Source organism: Halictus rubicundus, chromosome 13, assembly GCF_050948215.1.
Source record: "Halictus rubicundus isolate RS-2024b chromosome 13, iyHalRubi1_principal, whole genome shotgun sequence".
Taxonomy (NCBI): Eukaryota; Metazoa; Arthropoda; class Insecta; order Hymenoptera; family Halictidae; genus Halictus; species Halictus rubicundus.
In genome coordinates, this window is record NC_135161.1 from 6672297 (window position 1) to 6690140 (window position 17844).

Consider the following 17844-nt stretch of genomic DNA (forward strand, 5'->3'; position numbering starts at 1 on the left):
AGCGAAAGTGTTCATTTCCAGATCGGGTTTTAAACAGTTTTGTACAGCTCGCGCGTGATTGTAATTAAATTAGTTAGGTGAAGAGGGAATAGGAGCAGTTAAAGAAACTTCAGAATCAAGTATTATTCTCATATTTAATGAATTCGTTTTAGAAAATATTTCTATTCTTCCATATCAATCGTTTATATTGAAAATTGATATACAATGTATCAATAATAGTCATATAATATTCATAACTTGCAAATACTCTGTATAAAGTAGAATGCAAATCGACCTATCAAGAACTAATTATTTGTTTTGAACTATTAACTATTTTGTTTTTTCCTTATTCTCGGTCCATTCAAACTTGTCAGAAAAATATCATGTATCATTTTATATCGTTACTTCATCATCTGTACAATACATATTAACTTTACTTTGTACAATCGTTCGATGCAGTTATTCTAATAATTGGTACAAAGTTAAAAGTATGACAAGAAAACGCTCGCGAACATTTTCAATTGGAACTCAGAGTTTCCAGTCCCAGGGTATACATAAGACACCATCGCTCATAACAGAGTAATAGTGCGTTACCCAAAGCATCACGCCTTCTAATAGAGGAGCTAACACACCTTTGTGCAATAATAAACGTTCACAGCATTGTATCATCAGATCTGGAGTAATACTATCATCCTTATTAAGATCGATTAAGCCTAATTCTTTCACAGCTTTATCATGAAGCGCACGTTCTACGTATTTTATACTGAAAAAAAAAAAAAATCTTGTATATTTATATCTAACAAAAAAAAAAAATAACGCTTTAAGGCCACCTGATAAGACAATCTTACTTGTTATAGTGATGTAATCTTTTAGTAGCTTCTTCTAAGTTTTCTGTAATAAAGTTGACTAACAGAAAACTTGGACACGAGGATGGTACTATAAATTGTCCAGTAGGAGAAAGCATTAAAGGACCAGCTTCCCTGCAAAACAAAGTTTCTTTCAGTGTTTAGATTTTCGTTGAATTTTGCGCTATAGCATACTCACAAGCAATGTAATTGAGTTTACCTGATACTTACGTAGGAACCAAAAGTTAATATATTACATAGAAAATGTTAAGTATTGCAGATAATACTAACGCTTCAATGACTATTTCGTAAGATGACAAACTGGTCGGCCACACCTTCGGATAGCTTCTTCTCCCGCGATAGTCCGAGAGGGTTGTTGTTAGCTGACGAAGTTGTTGCTCATACTGGCTAACCATTACCTTGGGCATGAATTTCCTGCACATATAGAGCACCCTGAGCCTTACCGTCACTCAATAAATATTTTGTATTACGCACCGTCGACCAACTTTTATGTCAAGAAGTACTTGTGAAACTGCCTTCTCGAAAGCTGGTAATCTCAACAGTACAACATCGTGCTTTTGAACATTTTTGATTAGCTATAAAAAAAGACTCTTTTTAATAAGCAGAACACGATCGCACTACGGAATTTTTGTTTTTTTTTTAGCTCAGCTACAGATCCTTACATCGAGCCAATTGTGTCTGACTTCGCCGGAATTTAACATAACGCTTCCCTCTAGACTAATCCCTGTGTCATTGGCGAATACTAGCGTCCTATCTCTTAATACTTCCATCGGCAGAGGATGATGTTCGGCTAACGCCTTGAAGGCTAACAAACAGCCTCTATAATGAGCTATATTCCATCCGCAATCCCATGTAATATTTTTTAAACCTAATTCTGAGCATAATATTCTTTCTAGCTTTTGTACTTCCTCTCTCATCGGCCTACATGCTTCCAACTTCACATGTACTTCGTTAATATGTTTATCTAAATATGCCCTAATCAACAATATTCAATTAAAATCCCTGTAACAAAGTTGCGACTATGGAAATGAAAGAAAAAAAAACACATTCAATGTTCGTCTTACTTAAGAGTGTCGGGCTCTATATTAATCTTTCTTTTCATCAAAATAGACGCGTAGATAGGATCGTCTTCTAATTCAGAAAAATCTATGTTTTCACCCGCGTATCCTTTTCTTTGCCAGAACCTTGATTTATATTTTGCATCTATGCTTGTCGGCTTTTCCTCCTCAATTTTGTCTACGAACGTGGTCGGTAGATCGCACGTTTTCAAAATCGAAAGGATTGTCTGCTTCAGATCTCTTTCTTTCAATTGTATCTGCACTAGAGTGAATTTACCAGCCTTAACTTCTTTCTCGTCTTTCGAGCGTAAATAAAACGGTAACGTGGTGGGCCTTATGGGTCTGTGTTGCTGCAAACATTCTATGATCGAGCTTAGCTGCTTTAACGAATTTTCATTCACTGTCTGGAAAATCGAAAGTAACATTCGAGGTAAAACTTAGTTCAGCTCCGGATCCATAGAAATCGAAATCAATGCGAGCAGATATCTAATTGCAACACAGCTGTTTGTATAATAATCATTGCATTTTCTTCGTTCTAAAAATACTCTCCGAGTATAATCGGACTGAACTGCGTTGCCGATGACGTTCGGAACCGTGCACGGTACATATAAATACATAAGAGTATTATTTAACAGTTGAACATACTCACTCTTTGCGTTGGATATTGACCGAAAAGGTCCGGATGAACCGTAAAATAAAAGGGTCGAAGTGCAGTTGACACTTCGCCCGTGCTCAGTGCTCTCACAGCATCCTTTTTGCATAAGCTGTCAAAGAAACGAGCCCGTTACGTTATACGATTTAGTTGTGTTGTTGTAATTCGACGAAACCGACCAACTCACCATCTTCCCAGCGCACAAAACATTCTTGCGGCTCACCGTAATGTCATCACACGTCTGTACCGCGCGCAAGTTTACCAGCTAAAACCCGATAAACATCACATTTATCACAGATCCAGCTTACCAAAACATCCTACTGTATCATGCGAATAACAACTCCGTAACTGTCCGTAACTCATCAGCCGTGGAACACGACGCTTCAGACATATAATCCTCGTAAAGTATTCAACGCGGAACCTGCTAGCAACGACCGCGTTCGTTCAATGTCTATATGCAAACTCGATGTAACATTGGACTTGAACCTCTTTCTTTTTGTCTAATCGATGGCAGGACCTATTGTGGTGTGCGTGCACGTACACGGTGTCCTAGTATTCGTAGTAAAACTGAATGGGGATTTCAGGTGAAAAACCAAGCGGAAACTGTAGAGTCAAATTTTTTCGCACGAGGATGCGTTTCTCGGAAAATCGAATTCGAAGATTTGTCGAACGAAAGCCAGGAAATACTGTCGGCCATGAACAGACAGAACTCGTTTTTCTTGAAAATAAAATTTATACTCACACCTTGTACATTAATTGTTAAAAATAAAGGCACGAAACAATTGCGCTTCATTAGTCCGGTCGTATTTTTTTTTTAGTAGGTTGCGTTTGCTCGAAACGGAATAATACATTTATATGTATCTTATTCGAGGTCATATCCCGTCATATCATATTATTTTACACAAAACATTGACGCTCATATATGTAAAAAGCAATAAAAAAAAAGGAGCGATACAACTTATGGGAAAGTCTAATATTAGTCGAAGTGTCATTTTGTTTACAATTTGATAACGCCGTCAATAAACTCGTTTTTGATATCGTTTATCGTAAATACGTCAACAAAGATCTACATTTGGAAAAACATCCGTGATGTATATATATATATTCGTGATAATCCCGAATTGCGATTTTGAGTCCAATCTCGATCCGAGCATACAATAGATACGATGCATCGCTGTGCATCAGCAACACGTCATGCACTAGCGCCTCGCATTCGATTGTGTAGGACGCCAGCTGTTTCCGCGTCTGTATGCGTGAGAACGGAATGGAGAAAGGAGTCGATTAGGATTACTGTAATACTACTGACGCGGTACTGTGTTTTTCTATCTGCGTTTAGTCACAGATGGCCAGCGAGATGATTAATGCATAATGTAGAGTCTCTTGGGACTCTGAAACAATAGAAGATTTGGAACAACTCTGTCATCACTCCTTTCGCAGTTGTCGTTCGTAGAAGATGCTCTACACAGGATTCAGTATACAAGTGACACGTGGTAACATTTAATACTAGTTGCTGTCAAAATGTAAAGATTTATTTGTCCTCCAAGCACAAGGAAAATAATTAATCGACGACTGTGGGGATCTCTTTGTACAATTTCGTAAGTGATCACGATACGTCTGATCAGTTTTAATCGATCGGAGGATTGCTGAAATTTTTCGCGTGGAAAATGACGAAAGAATTTTTGTGCTAATGACTGTTCTCGTTTTTGTAGTATTATAATGTCGTACTCCATCAATCGACGTCCCTTATTGGGAGGAGCATCTGACAGTGAGTTCGAAGATGATTTGGAAACCGAAGTTGACGACCTCACTGTTTCTGTCCCAGATGAGAAACCATTTTTAAAACAACACGAACCTCGCGATAGGTAACAGATTGTTTACTTCAAACGAAACGATAATTCGTGTTGTTTCATTCACTTTTCGTCTCTGCAGGTATAATCTTGCGTACATAGTCTTTTATTTACTTGGAATAAACACATTGATACCATGGAGTTTTTTTATTACTGCCGATGATGTGAGTAATGTATATATTATTCTTCGATTGAATTAATGATGTTAATCTCTACGAATGTGTTTTCTAGTATTGGATGTACAAGTTCAGAGAAATATCACAGAACTCGACGAGTCACTTGAACTATACCCATTTAGAGAATTTAGAAAAAAGAACCGACTTGCAAGCCAGTTTCACATCGTACTTAAATGTGGCGAGCGCATTTCCGAACACATTTTTTTTAATTATAAATGCATTTATTAGTAAAAGGTAGGCGAAAGTATAAGGTTCTCAATGGAACCGCAAAACAATTCTTCTCTGAGTTACAAAGTAATTCGATTAGCAACATATTTGTATTGGCAGAGTTCCTCTGACGATACGAATGGTGGGATCTCAATGCACAATCTTGCTGCTCTTCATTATGACAACAGCGTTTGTTAAGATAAACACGGACGTATGTAAGTTGTAAGAGAGACAAGAATGTTATCTGAATTCAAGAAATCTTTGTATTATTTTGGTAAAGTGAAGAACGCATATCTTTTCAGGGCAAGACAGATTTTTAGCAATCACCTTGACCACGGTGGCATTTGTAAATGGTATGTACTTAACACTTAAAGTACTAGAAAATAAAAAAATTTAGGGCTTAACAAGAGAGGGTGAGAAAGAGAGAATGAATGATAAGAATGCGCGAGGTAAAATATGTACATGGTAGGGGCATTGTAAACGAAGTCAAAATTTCATGGCTGCAAGGCTGAAATGAAGTATATTCTAATCTAATGTAAGCACTAGAAAATATTGTAATAGCTGTATAACGATTTTGCATTGCAGCTGCGAGTGCAATATTCGGAGGTAGCTTAATGGGAATTGTCGGTCGTTTTTCCCCGAAGTACATAACTGCTATGCAAAGTGGCCAAGCTCTAGGAGGAATTTTTACAGCCATAACAGAGATATGTTCACTGTGGATCGGTGCTAGTCCTGTACTCTCAGGCTTAGTTTATTTCATCATAGGAGATATTATTTTATTTTTATCTTTGATCGCATACATCATTTTAGAAAAGGCAGTGAGTATCATCAATCTAATGAATACAAAGTCGCTTGCGATACAGCTGTTTTGTAACATATGATAAGTAGCTTATGATAATGACTCTGACACTCGATAAATTGCCTTTGTGTAGGCATTTTTTAAATATCATATGTTGGAAAAATCATCCGGAGCTATAGAGAGAGAATACACTGTCACTGGAGAAGTAGCTTTTCCTCAAGGCACTACAATTTCCTATACTCGTATTCTCAAAAGGATTTGGCCGTACGGTGTTAGTTTATTTTTGGTATTCTTTATATCTCTTTCTGTGTATCCAGCAGTCACTGTGTTAGTGGAAAGTCAGTACAAAGGAAAGGGTCACGCATGGAACGGTGAGTTTAATTCAATAGAGAATTCCATTGAAGGATCTCAATGATTAATACTTTCGAATATATCTTGCAGATATCTACTTTGTGCCTGTGGTCACTTACCTCACTTTTAGCATGGGAGACTATGTTGGCAGAATATTGGCTGGAATTTTTCAATGGGTTTGTAGAATATGCATACTGTAATTCTATATCTTTCATGATTCAATAATTAATATCGCATTATTTTTCTAGCCAAGAAATAAACCATGGTATGTCATGCTTCTAAGTTTGATAAGGGCAGTCTTCGTGCCCGCTCTAATGTTTTGTAATGCGCAACCCAGACATCATCTTCCCGTTTATATTAAGAACGATCTTTGTTATATTTTATTAACTATCGTATTTGCCGTTAGTAACGGCTATCTGTGCAATTTGACATTTGTTCTAACTCCTGTGTAAGTATTGCTGCTTCAACTGGAGATATTTTATGTTCGCACGATTTAACACGTATTTCGAGCGTAATTCTTTTTTTTTTTACAGAGTCGTGGAGTCTCAAGAAAGGGAGATTGCATCTGCTATGATGGGTGCTTTCCTTGGACTGGGATTAACATCGGGTGCTGCACTGAGTCTAGTCATGGTTAAAACACTTTAATCTGTGTTATGAAAAGAGAACAGATACTATACAAGCGTTGATCTCACTGCCGGTTATACAGTTGGAGATAAATAGGACCACGGGACGCAAGGAGTTTAAATGATATTAAACCGATAAGTAATGGATTTACTTGATATCTTGCGACGGACTTTGCAAATGTGACGTTTGAGACATCACATAAAATTATTTTCTACATATTCTTTTTATGAATTATGTAATTTATATTTTAACATTCCATGAACGTATAAAATGTTTTTAGCATAAAATAAAGATTGTATGTTAAATTGTATCACAGATCTGAAATGACTATGTAAACATGCATAAAGAATTAACTGATTAGATACGAGATTAGCGGTGATACAGTTTAAGAATCTTTTTATTTTTAAGGACTCGGAAGTACAATAAATTATAGCGCATATTTTAACATTCGTGAAAAATAATTGAGGAGATTTCATAAACTGTAGTACAATACAATATTTTACGACTAGAGATGCGTTACTTTTCTAACACGATATATATTCGTTTGTACAATTGTTCAACTTTAATGCAAGAAAAAACAAGTTTCTCCAATTATACAATGATTTGTCAGTTGTGCAAACATGCTATGTTCTAGCAATAACGCACTTAAAATTATGTCAACATCGGGTACTTGGTTGCGATAATATCCGAAGAAACGATGCTCCCTTATTGGAGCAAGCATGAATCTCATGAAGGATATTGCTTATTTTTACTAGTGAGTGGTACAAACACAACACTAGTAAGAGACCTTTTCTTAATCTTTCCATCCATTGTCTTATCGATTTGTACTAATGTTTGATCTGAGTTTTCTGGGCCCATTGGCAATACTAACCGTCCTCCTGGAGCTAGCTGGTCTACCAGCTGCAAAGATAATATACGATAAATTTAGGAAATACAAATAGAATTAGTTTCTTATTTTAAAAAACTTTTCTTACAGCCTGTGGCATTTCTTTAGCTGCTGCCCCTACATGAATAGCATTGTACGGTGCTTTCTCAGGGTATCCCAATCTTCCATCTCCAACTAGAATATTGCATAGTATTTAATATAACAAGAAGAGAATGTCTTCAACATATTCATGAATCGCTTGAATTGTAATTACCAACTAATTCAAGATGACCGCTTCCAAGAAGTTCTGGTTGATCCTTCCTAATGTTTTCTTCGGCATATGCTTTAAGTTCAGGAATATGTTCAATACCTACAACTATTCCATCCGGCTCTATCATCATTGCCATGCATGCGCTCAGATATCCAGAGCCAGATCCGACATCTAATGCTCTGGCACCGCTTTTTAATTTGTCTTCGAGTAACTCTAATGCATATGCATGCTAAGGTGTTTTAATCCATTTCATCATATCAGTGATATGCAACAGGTAAACACGAGAGAAGTAAAAACATTTAAATGTAAATGAATATTAACAGTAAAATTTTTAAAATTGTGTACGGTTATACCATATGAGGAGCACTTATAGTTGCACCGTATCCAATTCCTTGTGGAGAATCAACATATGCATAACTCGGATGGGTATAGTTCCCTCTGTCTACAGCAGACATTGCTTCATAAACTCTGTCAGATTTAATTATTCTTGATTCTAACGCAAAAATCGAAATATGTATATTGAGATTCTTGGTTACGCCTATCTGCAACAATTCTGTTTATACAACTTACGTTTAAGATGCTGTACAAGTTCTTTATTGTTTCTTGCATGAAATCTTCCAGACCAAGCCATTTCGTATGCATTCGCCGAAAACAATAAACTTGTTAGAATGCAAATAAGATATGTCGAGCAGTGGGGCTGAATTTTGAGGCCGTGCGTTACAACTTATTAAAACACCGGGCAACCGGTCCTCGCAAGTGTTCACAATACAATCGAAAATTGTTACTGTAACGAAATGCTGTTAACGAGTTCTTAATACGAAATATTTATCGTATTTTAACAAGAATTCATTTGGAATTACGATACGATACGACTAACAGTAGAACTGCAGCGTGAACGTTGTATGTACACAAGGTTTTGCAGAAACGATATTCGCAACGTTAGCGTTAACGTAACTATTGCGTTGCCTGTTGCAAACGATATAGTATGTATAAGCAGCTATTTTACGATCACGCTAACATACGCTTTATTCCCGCAACGACTGACCAAATTGAACGGACTGCAATAGACTGTCATGTGTATATAGCGAACTGCAATTTAGTAAATTGTCGATTGAACTTGATTGACCAGCACCCCTTGTTGCATGTATCCCGTTATACTCATTTATACTGTTATTATTACAACCTGTTACAACAGAAACCAGATGCAATACTAGACCTACAATCTTATCCGCTTTCGTAGCTGAGTTGATCTTCTTATCGACATAGAAATTCGAGCTCGGGAAAGGGTAGGAGTAGATCAGTCTCTTACTATATTTTTTAAGGAATACAACGATAGGGCAGGAAGAAAAGGTTGACGGACTTCAGGATACTGATAATGACAGTGCAACTGTGCTCATAAAATTGATCGCATAAATTAGATCGATACTCTGCAAACTGAACGGATTGCATTAATTCTGTGCAATCTTTTGCAGTTTTGTGCGTAACATTTTAGCGCAGTTTTGTGAGCATCTTTGTTGCGCAGATTTGTGAGCATCTTTTTTGCGCATGTCAAAAATGGATGCGCAGAAACCTGTGCAAAAATCTAGCAGTGATGGGATATTGTGTGGTTTTGTGGCGCATATAAAAAAACAGAATTATAAACGCGTATAGAAGATTATTTATTATTAAATAAAAGATCCGACTTATCAGATTACAACACTGACACTTGTTCCGATGATACTGAAGATGAAGTATTGTAGTGCCTACACATATTATTTAATTATATGTTAATTAATCTATTAATTAGTTCATTTTATTTATTTTTAGGTAAACAAAAGGAATTCTTAAGGATCCCTAAGTTTTGATGCCTTCGCCTGAAGATTTAGACAAACAATAAATCAGATCCTACAATTTTTACCTAAGTTTGTTTTATACATTTTCGTTATGAATTCAAAAAATTTCACGAAGCCCCCTCTAAGTGATTGATCAATTCAAAAATTCGCGGTGTTTTCAAATAAGATACTCTGCTGGTAACACAGCTAGAAATATTACATCGATTATCGTATCTATTCCCATGCATAGTTCATGGTGATAATCAGCGGGTGGTTCGAACAAGACCTTCCTTATCGACAAGAAGCATCTGCTGTACCGGCCGGCGTGGACGCAGCTTGATCCATCTGGCGGAGAAAATGCGTTCGAACAGGGCGTACTCGCCTGATTGCGTCATAAGAGAAACTGATTTTCCTAGGCGGTCGGCCATATTGACTCCGCGCGTAAGAACATCGAAAGCAGTCCCGTGTTCGGTGTGCCAGCGGCTCGTATTAAATGCTCCGTTATTATCGCGAGGATTCTCGTGGACGGCCGCATTTTCCATGAGCTGTGATTGATCGTCGCGCGAGGGATTCAACGAAACAAGAAGGTAGGCAATACAGATTTTTATGGCAGCGCGAAGGGACTATTTGGAAAAACGATGTGCGCGAGTATGGGCCGTGGCCGCATCCAGCGTCGCCCCGCGATTCGACGGACCTGTTTCGTGTTCGTGGTCGTAGCCGTCGGCGGAATTGGAACGAGAGTTGTTTACGTGCTCGCAGTAGGAAGTTCTCCGTTACTCGCTCGGGAGAAAAATACGGTCGGCGTTTCGCGGCCCTGTGCGTTCTCTCCAGTTCGAATTCTCGTTTGATACGCGTATTTTTTTATTTTTGTTTCAATCGCGTACCGTGGTGCGTTATCCAAGGGAACGTCGGCGCGTCTGCATCCGTAGGTGAGTTTACTACTTTTCCCATTTCACCAACAACCTCCGGTCGTGTGACACGCTCCACCGAGATTTCGGTCGAATTTTCACCGAGCACCCATTCTTTTTTATTCAAACAAATCACGAACAGCACAGAGTGTTCGGTGCGCTTTCGAGTTTTCCCGATGGAATGGACACGACGTAAATACCGTCGGTGGTGTACTTGTAAATAGGAAAGTGTACGGTCACAACAATAATGTTGTTTGGATTTCGATTGTTAATATTATTCTAGAACGTTTGAGGGACGTTACGTCGCATGAGAGAATTTTCTGTCGTTCGTTTAACCTACAGCAAAAATCAACCGAAGTAAATATCCCGATGTTGTATTCACGGTTGCACGTATCGAATTACTGGAAGCTGTGTAATGTAAAACTAGCGTGTTACGAGTCGTAACTTGTTACGTATTGCTGATCAAGTATTCACGGAAACATCTGTTTGGCCCGGTTTGACAGAACTCGTTTCAATGCATCGTGTCGTGTTTGTTCGTGAATTTGCATGTATGTTACAGCGAATGTACTCTACGATTTTCACCGAGATTCAATGACGACTGTTTGACACAAGTCGAACATTTGTACCAGAATAGAATCGGCGTAGTCCTGATCGAACTTCTCGATGCATACCCCGCGTACCATGTATCATATTTCATTGGAGGGAGAGAGACAGACGGAGAGAAAGAGTATCTCCCATTCCCTGAAGCGAGACGCATAAAGAGACGCGCAGAATCCGTTAAAAAACGAAAACGGAAACAAATAGAAAGACCGGCCGACGCGAGGGGAAACAATCGACAAATTTGACGGGACGCGTTTTCGCTGTTCCCAGTCTATACGACCCTGAAGGTGTTGCTGCGAAGTGTGCCACACGCTCTCTCCTTATACATTCGAATCAGTCTCTCGGCGGAGAATCTACAGAATGATTTATCGCATTTTAACCTTCTCGACCGGCTCGTGAATCGATCGAGTGTTCAACAAGGTTCAAGATCGTGCTCGATTCGTACGTGTCACGCGTTGCCCCGGGACAGAGAAGTATTTGGTGGGTCGAAACGGACCCGGCTGACCGACGGTACGGTGTAGGTTATGTCAACATTCGTGTTTTATCCTCGCCGAAAGTAATCACCTGACAACGCCGGCTACACGTAATCCGGATTTTGTCATACTTCTCGCGAACACGCTTATTACGATCAATTAGGTCAATTATGTGGTTCGCCACGAAGATTCCAGCATTTTCGAAAGACGCGTCAGCCGGGTCGCGCGCTTCTGCCCACTGACAATCGATAAAACAGTTTTTTCTTCGTCTGCCCCGGCGCTTTTATCACTTTTCTCGGGAAACACTCGCGAAGCGTTTCAGTTATTTGTTGCGTCACTCGAGGTACTCCGGATTCCAGGCGTTCCGAAACCATTACTGCAGTTGAAATTTCAATCTTCGATATTTAATCGCGGATTAGGGATTCCAACCACAGACTTTTTATTTTCGAATTTCTGCGAAATACGCTGTAGATCAGGATAGTATTAAAATCTAGCAAATGAGCGTTTCAATGTGTCACAAATACGTGACGCTCGGCTCTCAACGGACATCGGTGACGTCATGTGTCGCTGGTACGCGTTAACACTTTGAGTGCCAAGCTGGAAACCTAGAAAATTCCATAAAATCAAAGTAAATTATTTAATGAAATGAAAATTGAAAAAAATTAAATGTGTGATATTGAGTAGTCCCCCAACTTTTTTACATTTTACCGATACTAATCAAATTTGGTACAATGAATATATTAACATAAAAATTCATTTTAATACCTGGACAAATAATTCCGTCACCACGTATGGGTGACATGGCAGTGAACGTGTTAATATTTCATTCGTTGTAGGAACATATCTGAAATGGGTAACCATAACTTCTAAGATGTAGCGAGTCTGAAGCGATAACATAATAGAGTTCTGGCAAGTAGAGCGTTAATAATGCGATTGCTATTTTCTCTGCAATCTAATCGTGTTTTGGTCGGTTTTAGCGATTGTCCTGCGAACGTCCCGCGAAATAAGCGAAAAGGGAACGCTGCGGACCGGAAATCGTTAAGAACTGGAGGTCTCCGCGGACAAAAGCGGAACGGAATGAAATTGAAAATGATCGCAGGGAAGGTTAGGCGCGAGAAGCTCGGCCCAGGTGTAGATCGACCGGCGAGCAGATAGCGTGTATTCGAGATTATGATTACAAAAGGGTGTAGTGTTAACCAGGACAAGGAAGTGTACCTATGGTCGTGTGTCCAGAGAGGCGTGGTGTTGATAGCAGTTGATGCCACGATATCGCCGAAGTTACAATGAACTTGGGGGAGCATGCTCGCCGGTGCAATAACGCGCCTTTCACCGTTTCACCTACCGGGAACCTGCGTACTCTGTGAACTATGACACGAGTACCGCTGGGATTCTCTAGCCCCTTTACAAACCGAACTTCGTTCGCTCCACGGACAAGCACCGGTATCCGAATTAATCCAGCAAACGCAATTAACGGCAGGGATTCTTTATACTTGCCGTAGGTTGCGTGCGAGCAAGAAAAATGGCGGAAATAGAAAATAGGAACGGCCGGAACTCCGGAGGAAGGTTAAAACGATCCTTTTCATATTAAAAACGAGATATTAACCGTTAAGTTATACAATCCCGCAGAAATTATTAGATGAGGTTGCTGGTTGCGACTCGTTGGCTCACGATTGAAATGGTCATTGTTATTAATGAAGAAGAATATAACTGCAAGGAAAAAGGAAAAATCGAAGGCTTAAGAATGGCAGCCCACACAAAAACGGAACATAAATGGAATTTTAGTAGGTTGCGTGCGAGCGGACCGGAGCGGTCGGAAAAATGGCGGAAATAGAAAATAGGAACGGCCGGAATTCCGGAGGAAGTTTGCAACGATCCTTTTCATATTAAAAACGAGATTAACCGTTAGTTAAGTTATACAATCCCCGTAGAAATGATTAGACGAGGTTGCTGGTTGCGACTCGTTGTCTCGCGGTTGAAATTGTCATTGTTATTAATGAAGAATATTCTTGAAGAATATAGTTGGAAGGAAAAAGGAAAAATCGAAGGCTTAAGAATGGCATCCCACACAAAAACGGAATATAAATGGAATAAATATGAAAAGATGATTTCAGTGTTAATTTATTCGGAAGCCCTAGAGCTACGAAGATTTTTGGAAACCGTGTAAGTAACGCCGCCGATCACTCGGATGCTTAATGCATATCCGTTATTTATTTGAACGCAGAAACGCAATTCATATTTCGAATTCGATTTTTTCTTCACAGGATAATAATTCGAAATCTAGAGGAATCGTAGACTGGCCATCGGAACCGCAAAATGTTTACCCGCCTACCGGTATATTATTTTCGGAATGAGGGGATCCGTTCCCGTGGGCGAATTAACAAATATAATAATCAACGGCGTAAAAAAGACCGGGGATTCGCCGTTGCGTAGAGAAACCACGCGGCCTACCGACGATTACGGCCGTCAAGCGGCCGTGACGGAAATAGAAAAACCGTGGAAAAAGGAGTAAAAAGAAAAAAAGAATAGAAATCACGTTGATTACATGCATGATTTAATCGAGGCACGAGTGCCCGGCACAGTTACAATCCGCGAACACGAACACGAACGCGGACACGAACGCGAACGCGGCTATAAAACAGTTTCGGCCGTAAAGACCAGCACGGCTGGATGCCAACGGGAATTAAACGAGGAACGCGATATACACCCGGTACTCCCTCGATATATGTGTACACGCTATACTATACTTTCTTTCGGGATTTCTTGTAATATCGATCCGGAAAGTGGTAACGCAGGATACGAGGAGCAGAGCCGGTTAATCAGACTGTGACGATTTGCATTTGATTTACAACGGAAGACCCTGCACGCGGAACCTCGGAGAATTATGTGAAACTTTGGGGCTCTCGGAGCATGCGTAGATAGAATCGCGCAGTTTTCCTCGCTGCCCAAATTCGGTTTCACGCGGTCGCTGCAACCTGGGAATTTCTTTCTAATATTCATTTTTTCCCAGTAACTCCTTCCACTACATGTTGTAGTTATGATGGATTGAAATTCTTCATCGTTCAGAATTTCATAGAAAAGGAAAGATAGTTTATCTATTGTATGCCACTGTTTTCTCCAAAGGATATATATCAACTACAACAAAATAGAATTTTATTCCGGTTTAAAGGAAATTAATAATATACATATTTATTAGACCGTTCAGAATCTTCATCACGAATTTTGATATTGTAGGGCAAGGGATTAGTGCAATATTCCAGAAATTAGTGTGAACATAAACGACCCAGTCGCATACGACTGACAGTGATTTTTGACTGGGTTTTGAAATTCATTTTTATTATGAGATACCCAGATAAACCGAATTTCATTTGAGTCTTTAGAATTCAAAAGGATTGAGACAGCATCCCCTATAATACATTCTAAATTTCTAGTTTTGGTTTCATTAATTAAATTAATTTGTAAGAATCTCTGGGGCTGATATTTGGCATTCCGTATAATACATTTTATATTTCTAGTTTTGGTTTCATTGATTACATTAATTTGCAAGAATCTCTGGGGCTGATATTTGGCATTCCGTATAATACATTTTATATTTCTAGTTTTGGTTTCATTAATTAAATTAATTTGTAAGAATCTCTGGGGCTGATATTTGGCATTCCGTATAATACATTTTATATTTCTAGTTTTGGTTTCATTAATTGCATTAACTTGCAAGAATCTCTGGGGCTAAATTACTACCCTTTGGATTTGCCAGATACTGAACGAATTGATAGACAATTCTCGATAATTTTCCGAGTTTCCGGGTTGCTGTTCCCTTGCGAGCGGAGCGGAGGACGTGTCAGGATCTTGGACAGGCCGGGGCAGGTCCTTGTTAAGTCAAATTTAGGCCAGATTAGATATACAATTAGATTAGGTCTGCAGCTCGGCCTCCCTTGCGTTGCGTTTGAATTTCAGATTGATTTTAGGTCCCGATAGACCGTTGAATTCTAAAATTAGAAGGCCAAGGGGGAACGAGCATCTCGAGAGAGTCAGGTTGAATTTAACCATGAATGGAGAAAGTAACGCGCTCGGACACACCCACGCGTCCCGTTCGCATCCATCTTCCGAGTTTCGCATGCGGCGCCCGGCGCATTATCGATACTTCCGGTCTGCGGGCAGACACCGGCAGCCCGGGTAGGGTGCACATCAACGGCTACGGGGGAACAATAAAATTTCACGTGAATTAAACTCGCCTCGTGCAGGCCAGATACGCTTACTACGCTAACAGGTGTCGATGTCTCTCGCCGCGTTTTAATTCGCCTCGGACTCGGCCCTCGATAACGCTATCGATACAGTTATCACCGTCTATTTACAGTCCCCGGAAACTGAAGCAGATCAGATAGAAACGGCTGGAATCGTCGCGAACTATACTCCAACGAGCCTGCGCGCGAACGGCGATTGTTGTTCGCGAGGTTGACAATTTCGTTCAGTATGCAGCATTCGAAGCGTTTTCTTCCGTGTCGTTTAATACAACTGTTTCTGAATGTTTGAACTTGCACCAGTGGGCCACAATACGAATGTCATATTTGAAACTTTATAATGGCAAGGAACTGCGAAATATATTAACCCTTTGCGCTCGAAGCTACTTGAATTCTAAAACTAAATTTTTCATTCGTTTTAGAATATTTTAATTTTATTCATACGAAACTGATCCGAGTTCCACGTATAATGTTTAACACTAGGTTTACGGAGCATTAAAAGCGAGTATTTTACATTACTTTATAAAAATAAGAAGAATGTGTCTATCCAAGTTTTCAGCCATTCTTTAAATAATATATACCTGAGGAAATAAGTTTGTTGAGTAATTCCACGTAGATGGATCTTCACAATCTCAATAATCGTAAATTAAAAATATTAGAATCCGTCATTTTGACGGGTCCCGTAAACCTAGTGTTAAATGTTTAGTAATCTATTGAATCAAAATTTTGTAATGTAACAAATATTTTGTAATATTTTTTGTAATTTCTTTGAAATAATGCCAGAACAATTTTTAGTGTCGCTTCAGAGTCGCCACTCGAGTGCAAAGGGTTAAAATAATGGTCCCATGGGACCACCATGGCAGCGCAAGGGTTAAACTGGCATTCATGCTACACAGGGTGTCCCGCCATCTTGATTCAGCGAATGGTAACAATGACAATAAGTTGGCAATACCTGGCGAGACACCCAGTATAATTTGTAGCACGAATGCTAGTCTAACCCTCGGACTCCTGCGAGTTCTAGGCCTATGCCGGAGTCATTTCTGACCCACGCCGATATTTCAATTTTCTTTCGATATAAGGCGATGGCTCGGGACCGACTTTCGTCGAATTTCGGATGAAGAAGGAACAGAGGGGATAGCGATTTTCTTATTTCGAAATAAAAAGCGCCATCTTGTATTGCACTAAAATTATACATATGGTCGCGCTTATTCCCGCGACGGGTCAAGAATGACTCCGGCATAGCATACCGAGAGTTAATGCTAAACCTATCAAGCACAAAACATATGAAAATGAAACATCTCATAGAAGGGAGAAGATTGAATTTATTTAACCATTAGTAAGGCGCCAGTAAAAATTGCTGTATCGTTATTAAAAATATTTTTTACAGTATTAAATTTGTTTGTATGTAATAAAGTACTAAACACTTCGGTATTGTACGAGTAAATCGTACAACCATTTTCATATGTATAACATATAAAAAATATATACAAGGGAAACATTCTAAGTCGGAGGAAATGTTTCGTTTTGGAGTTAAAATATCTTCGAGTACAAAGGGTTAAACTTTGTACGATTCTCGTTATAATATGTGCTTAACACGTTCGCGGACGTGAATGCTATAGCATTCATTTTTACAGTGATACAAAATGACATGAATCCTATTGCATTCAAATTATAAAGCCAATTTTTATTCATTTAATTTTATACAGCCTTAAGTTTCTGTAATTAATATACATTTCAAAGTAATGACCAACTGTCATTACTAATGACAGTTAACTTATTATTGTCGTTTATGTCTAATCAGATTTCGGATAGTACAACTAGTTTCACGAAAAATTGCCTGTCTATTTATGCAGCTCACTGAAATTTTTATTGTCCGTGAACGTGTTAAATAAGCCAGTCAATTCAGTAATTTCCTGTGAAAACGTTTTTATAATTTCAATGCAGTGATTTCTCTCTATATGTCGCCAAGGCCTGGATGACAAACGTCGCGGAATTATCCCCACTACCGCGGGGTATACCCGTTGAAGGGCCGCGAAGCTCGAGAGGCCTCGGACGCCGAGGAATGTAAACATAACTGGCGTGTTGTTGACATAAATCAAGAATTCGCTGTAACTGTGAAATA

The 17844-nt window shown here is 39.1% G+C and overlaps 4 protein-coding genes and 1 long non-coding RNA gene across 14 annotated transcripts in view; 2 read left to right on the top strand and 3 right to left on the bottom strand.

The window, feature by feature from the left end:
- Positions 1-113: 113 nt before the first annotated feature.
- Positions 114-2964, bottom strand: LOC143360502 (T-cell activation inhibitor, mitochondrial). Of its 2 annotated transcripts, none has more exons than XM_076799434.1 (8): positions 2743-2964; positions 2553-2667; positions 1910-2307; positions 1508-1820; positions 1320-1420; positions 1116-1277; positions 828-959; positions 114-742 (listed from the first exon to the last, which is right to left on the bottom strand). In XM_076799434.1, exons 1-8 carry the CDS (start codon positions 2763-2765, stop codon positions 508-510), a joined length of 1479 nt encoding a protein of 492 aa, XP_076655549.1. In that variant the 5' UTR covers positions 2766-2964; the 3' UTR covers positions 114-507. The 2 variants fall into 2 exon arrangements, with proteins under 2 accessions (XP_076655549.1, XP_076655550.1); XM_076799435.1 differs by having other exon boundaries at positions 1116-1259; positions 2743-2962.
- Positions 2965-3135: 171 nt separating this feature from the next.
- On the bottom strand, positions 3136-3727 carry LOC143360505 (uncharacterized). Its single transcript, XR_013083289.1, has 2 exons — positions 3626-3727; positions 3136-3273 (listed from the first exon to the last, which is right to left on the bottom strand). It is a non-coding gene; the product is annotated as an uncharacterized LOC143360505 (long non-coding RNA).
- A 72-nt stretch (positions 3728-3799) lies between these two features.
- Ent1 (Equilibrative nucleoside transporter 1) lies at positions 3800-6869 on the top strand. Its single transcript, XM_076799436.1, has 11 exons — positions 3800-4150; positions 4265-4417; positions 4485-4566; positions 4634-4812; positions 4906-5000; positions 5088-5138; positions 5371-5603; positions 5718-5955; positions 6026-6111; positions 6184-6383; positions 6469-6869. Exons 2-11 carry the CDS (start codon positions 4272-4274, stop codon positions 6578-6580), a joined length of 1422 nt encoding a protein of 473 aa, XP_076655551.1. The 5' UTR covers positions 3800-4150; positions 4265-4271; the 3' UTR covers positions 6581-6869.
- Positions 6870-6938: 69 nt separating this feature from the next.
- On the bottom strand, positions 6939-8841 carry LOC143360504 (protein-L-isoaspartate(D-aspartate) O-methyltransferase). Of its 2 annotated transcripts, none has more exons than XM_076799439.1 (6): positions 8566-8841; positions 8266-8479; positions 8049-8188; positions 7699-7924; positions 7534-7619; positions 6939-7459 (listed from the first exon to the last, which is right to left on the bottom strand). In XM_076799439.1, exons 2-6 carry the CDS (start codon positions 8324-8326, stop codon positions 7286-7288), a joined length of 687 nt encoding a protein of 228 aa, XP_076655554.1. In that variant the 5' UTR covers positions 8327-8479; positions 8566-8841; the 3' UTR covers positions 6939-7285. The 2 variants fall into 2 exon arrangements, with proteins under 2 accessions (XP_076655554.1, XP_076655552.1); XM_076799437.1 differs by having other exon boundaries at positions 8556-8841.
- A 1101-nt stretch (positions 8842-9942) lies between these two features.
- Cora (erythrocyte membrane protein band 4.1 like coracle) overlaps positions 9943-17844 on the top strand; it is a 40505-nt gene continuing 32603 nt past the window's right edge. For 3 of the 8 annotated variants that reach the window (XR_013083232.1, XM_076798849.1, XM_076798855.1), the window contains exon 1: positions 9943-10093. The gene's annotated coding sequence lies outside the window, so the exon portion shown is untranslated. Of the gene's footprint in view, positions 10094-10161; positions 10436-17844 lie in introns of those variants that run through there. The other 5 variants (XM_076798854.1, XM_076798853.1, XM_076798850.1 and 2 more) reach the window with 3 other exon arrangements.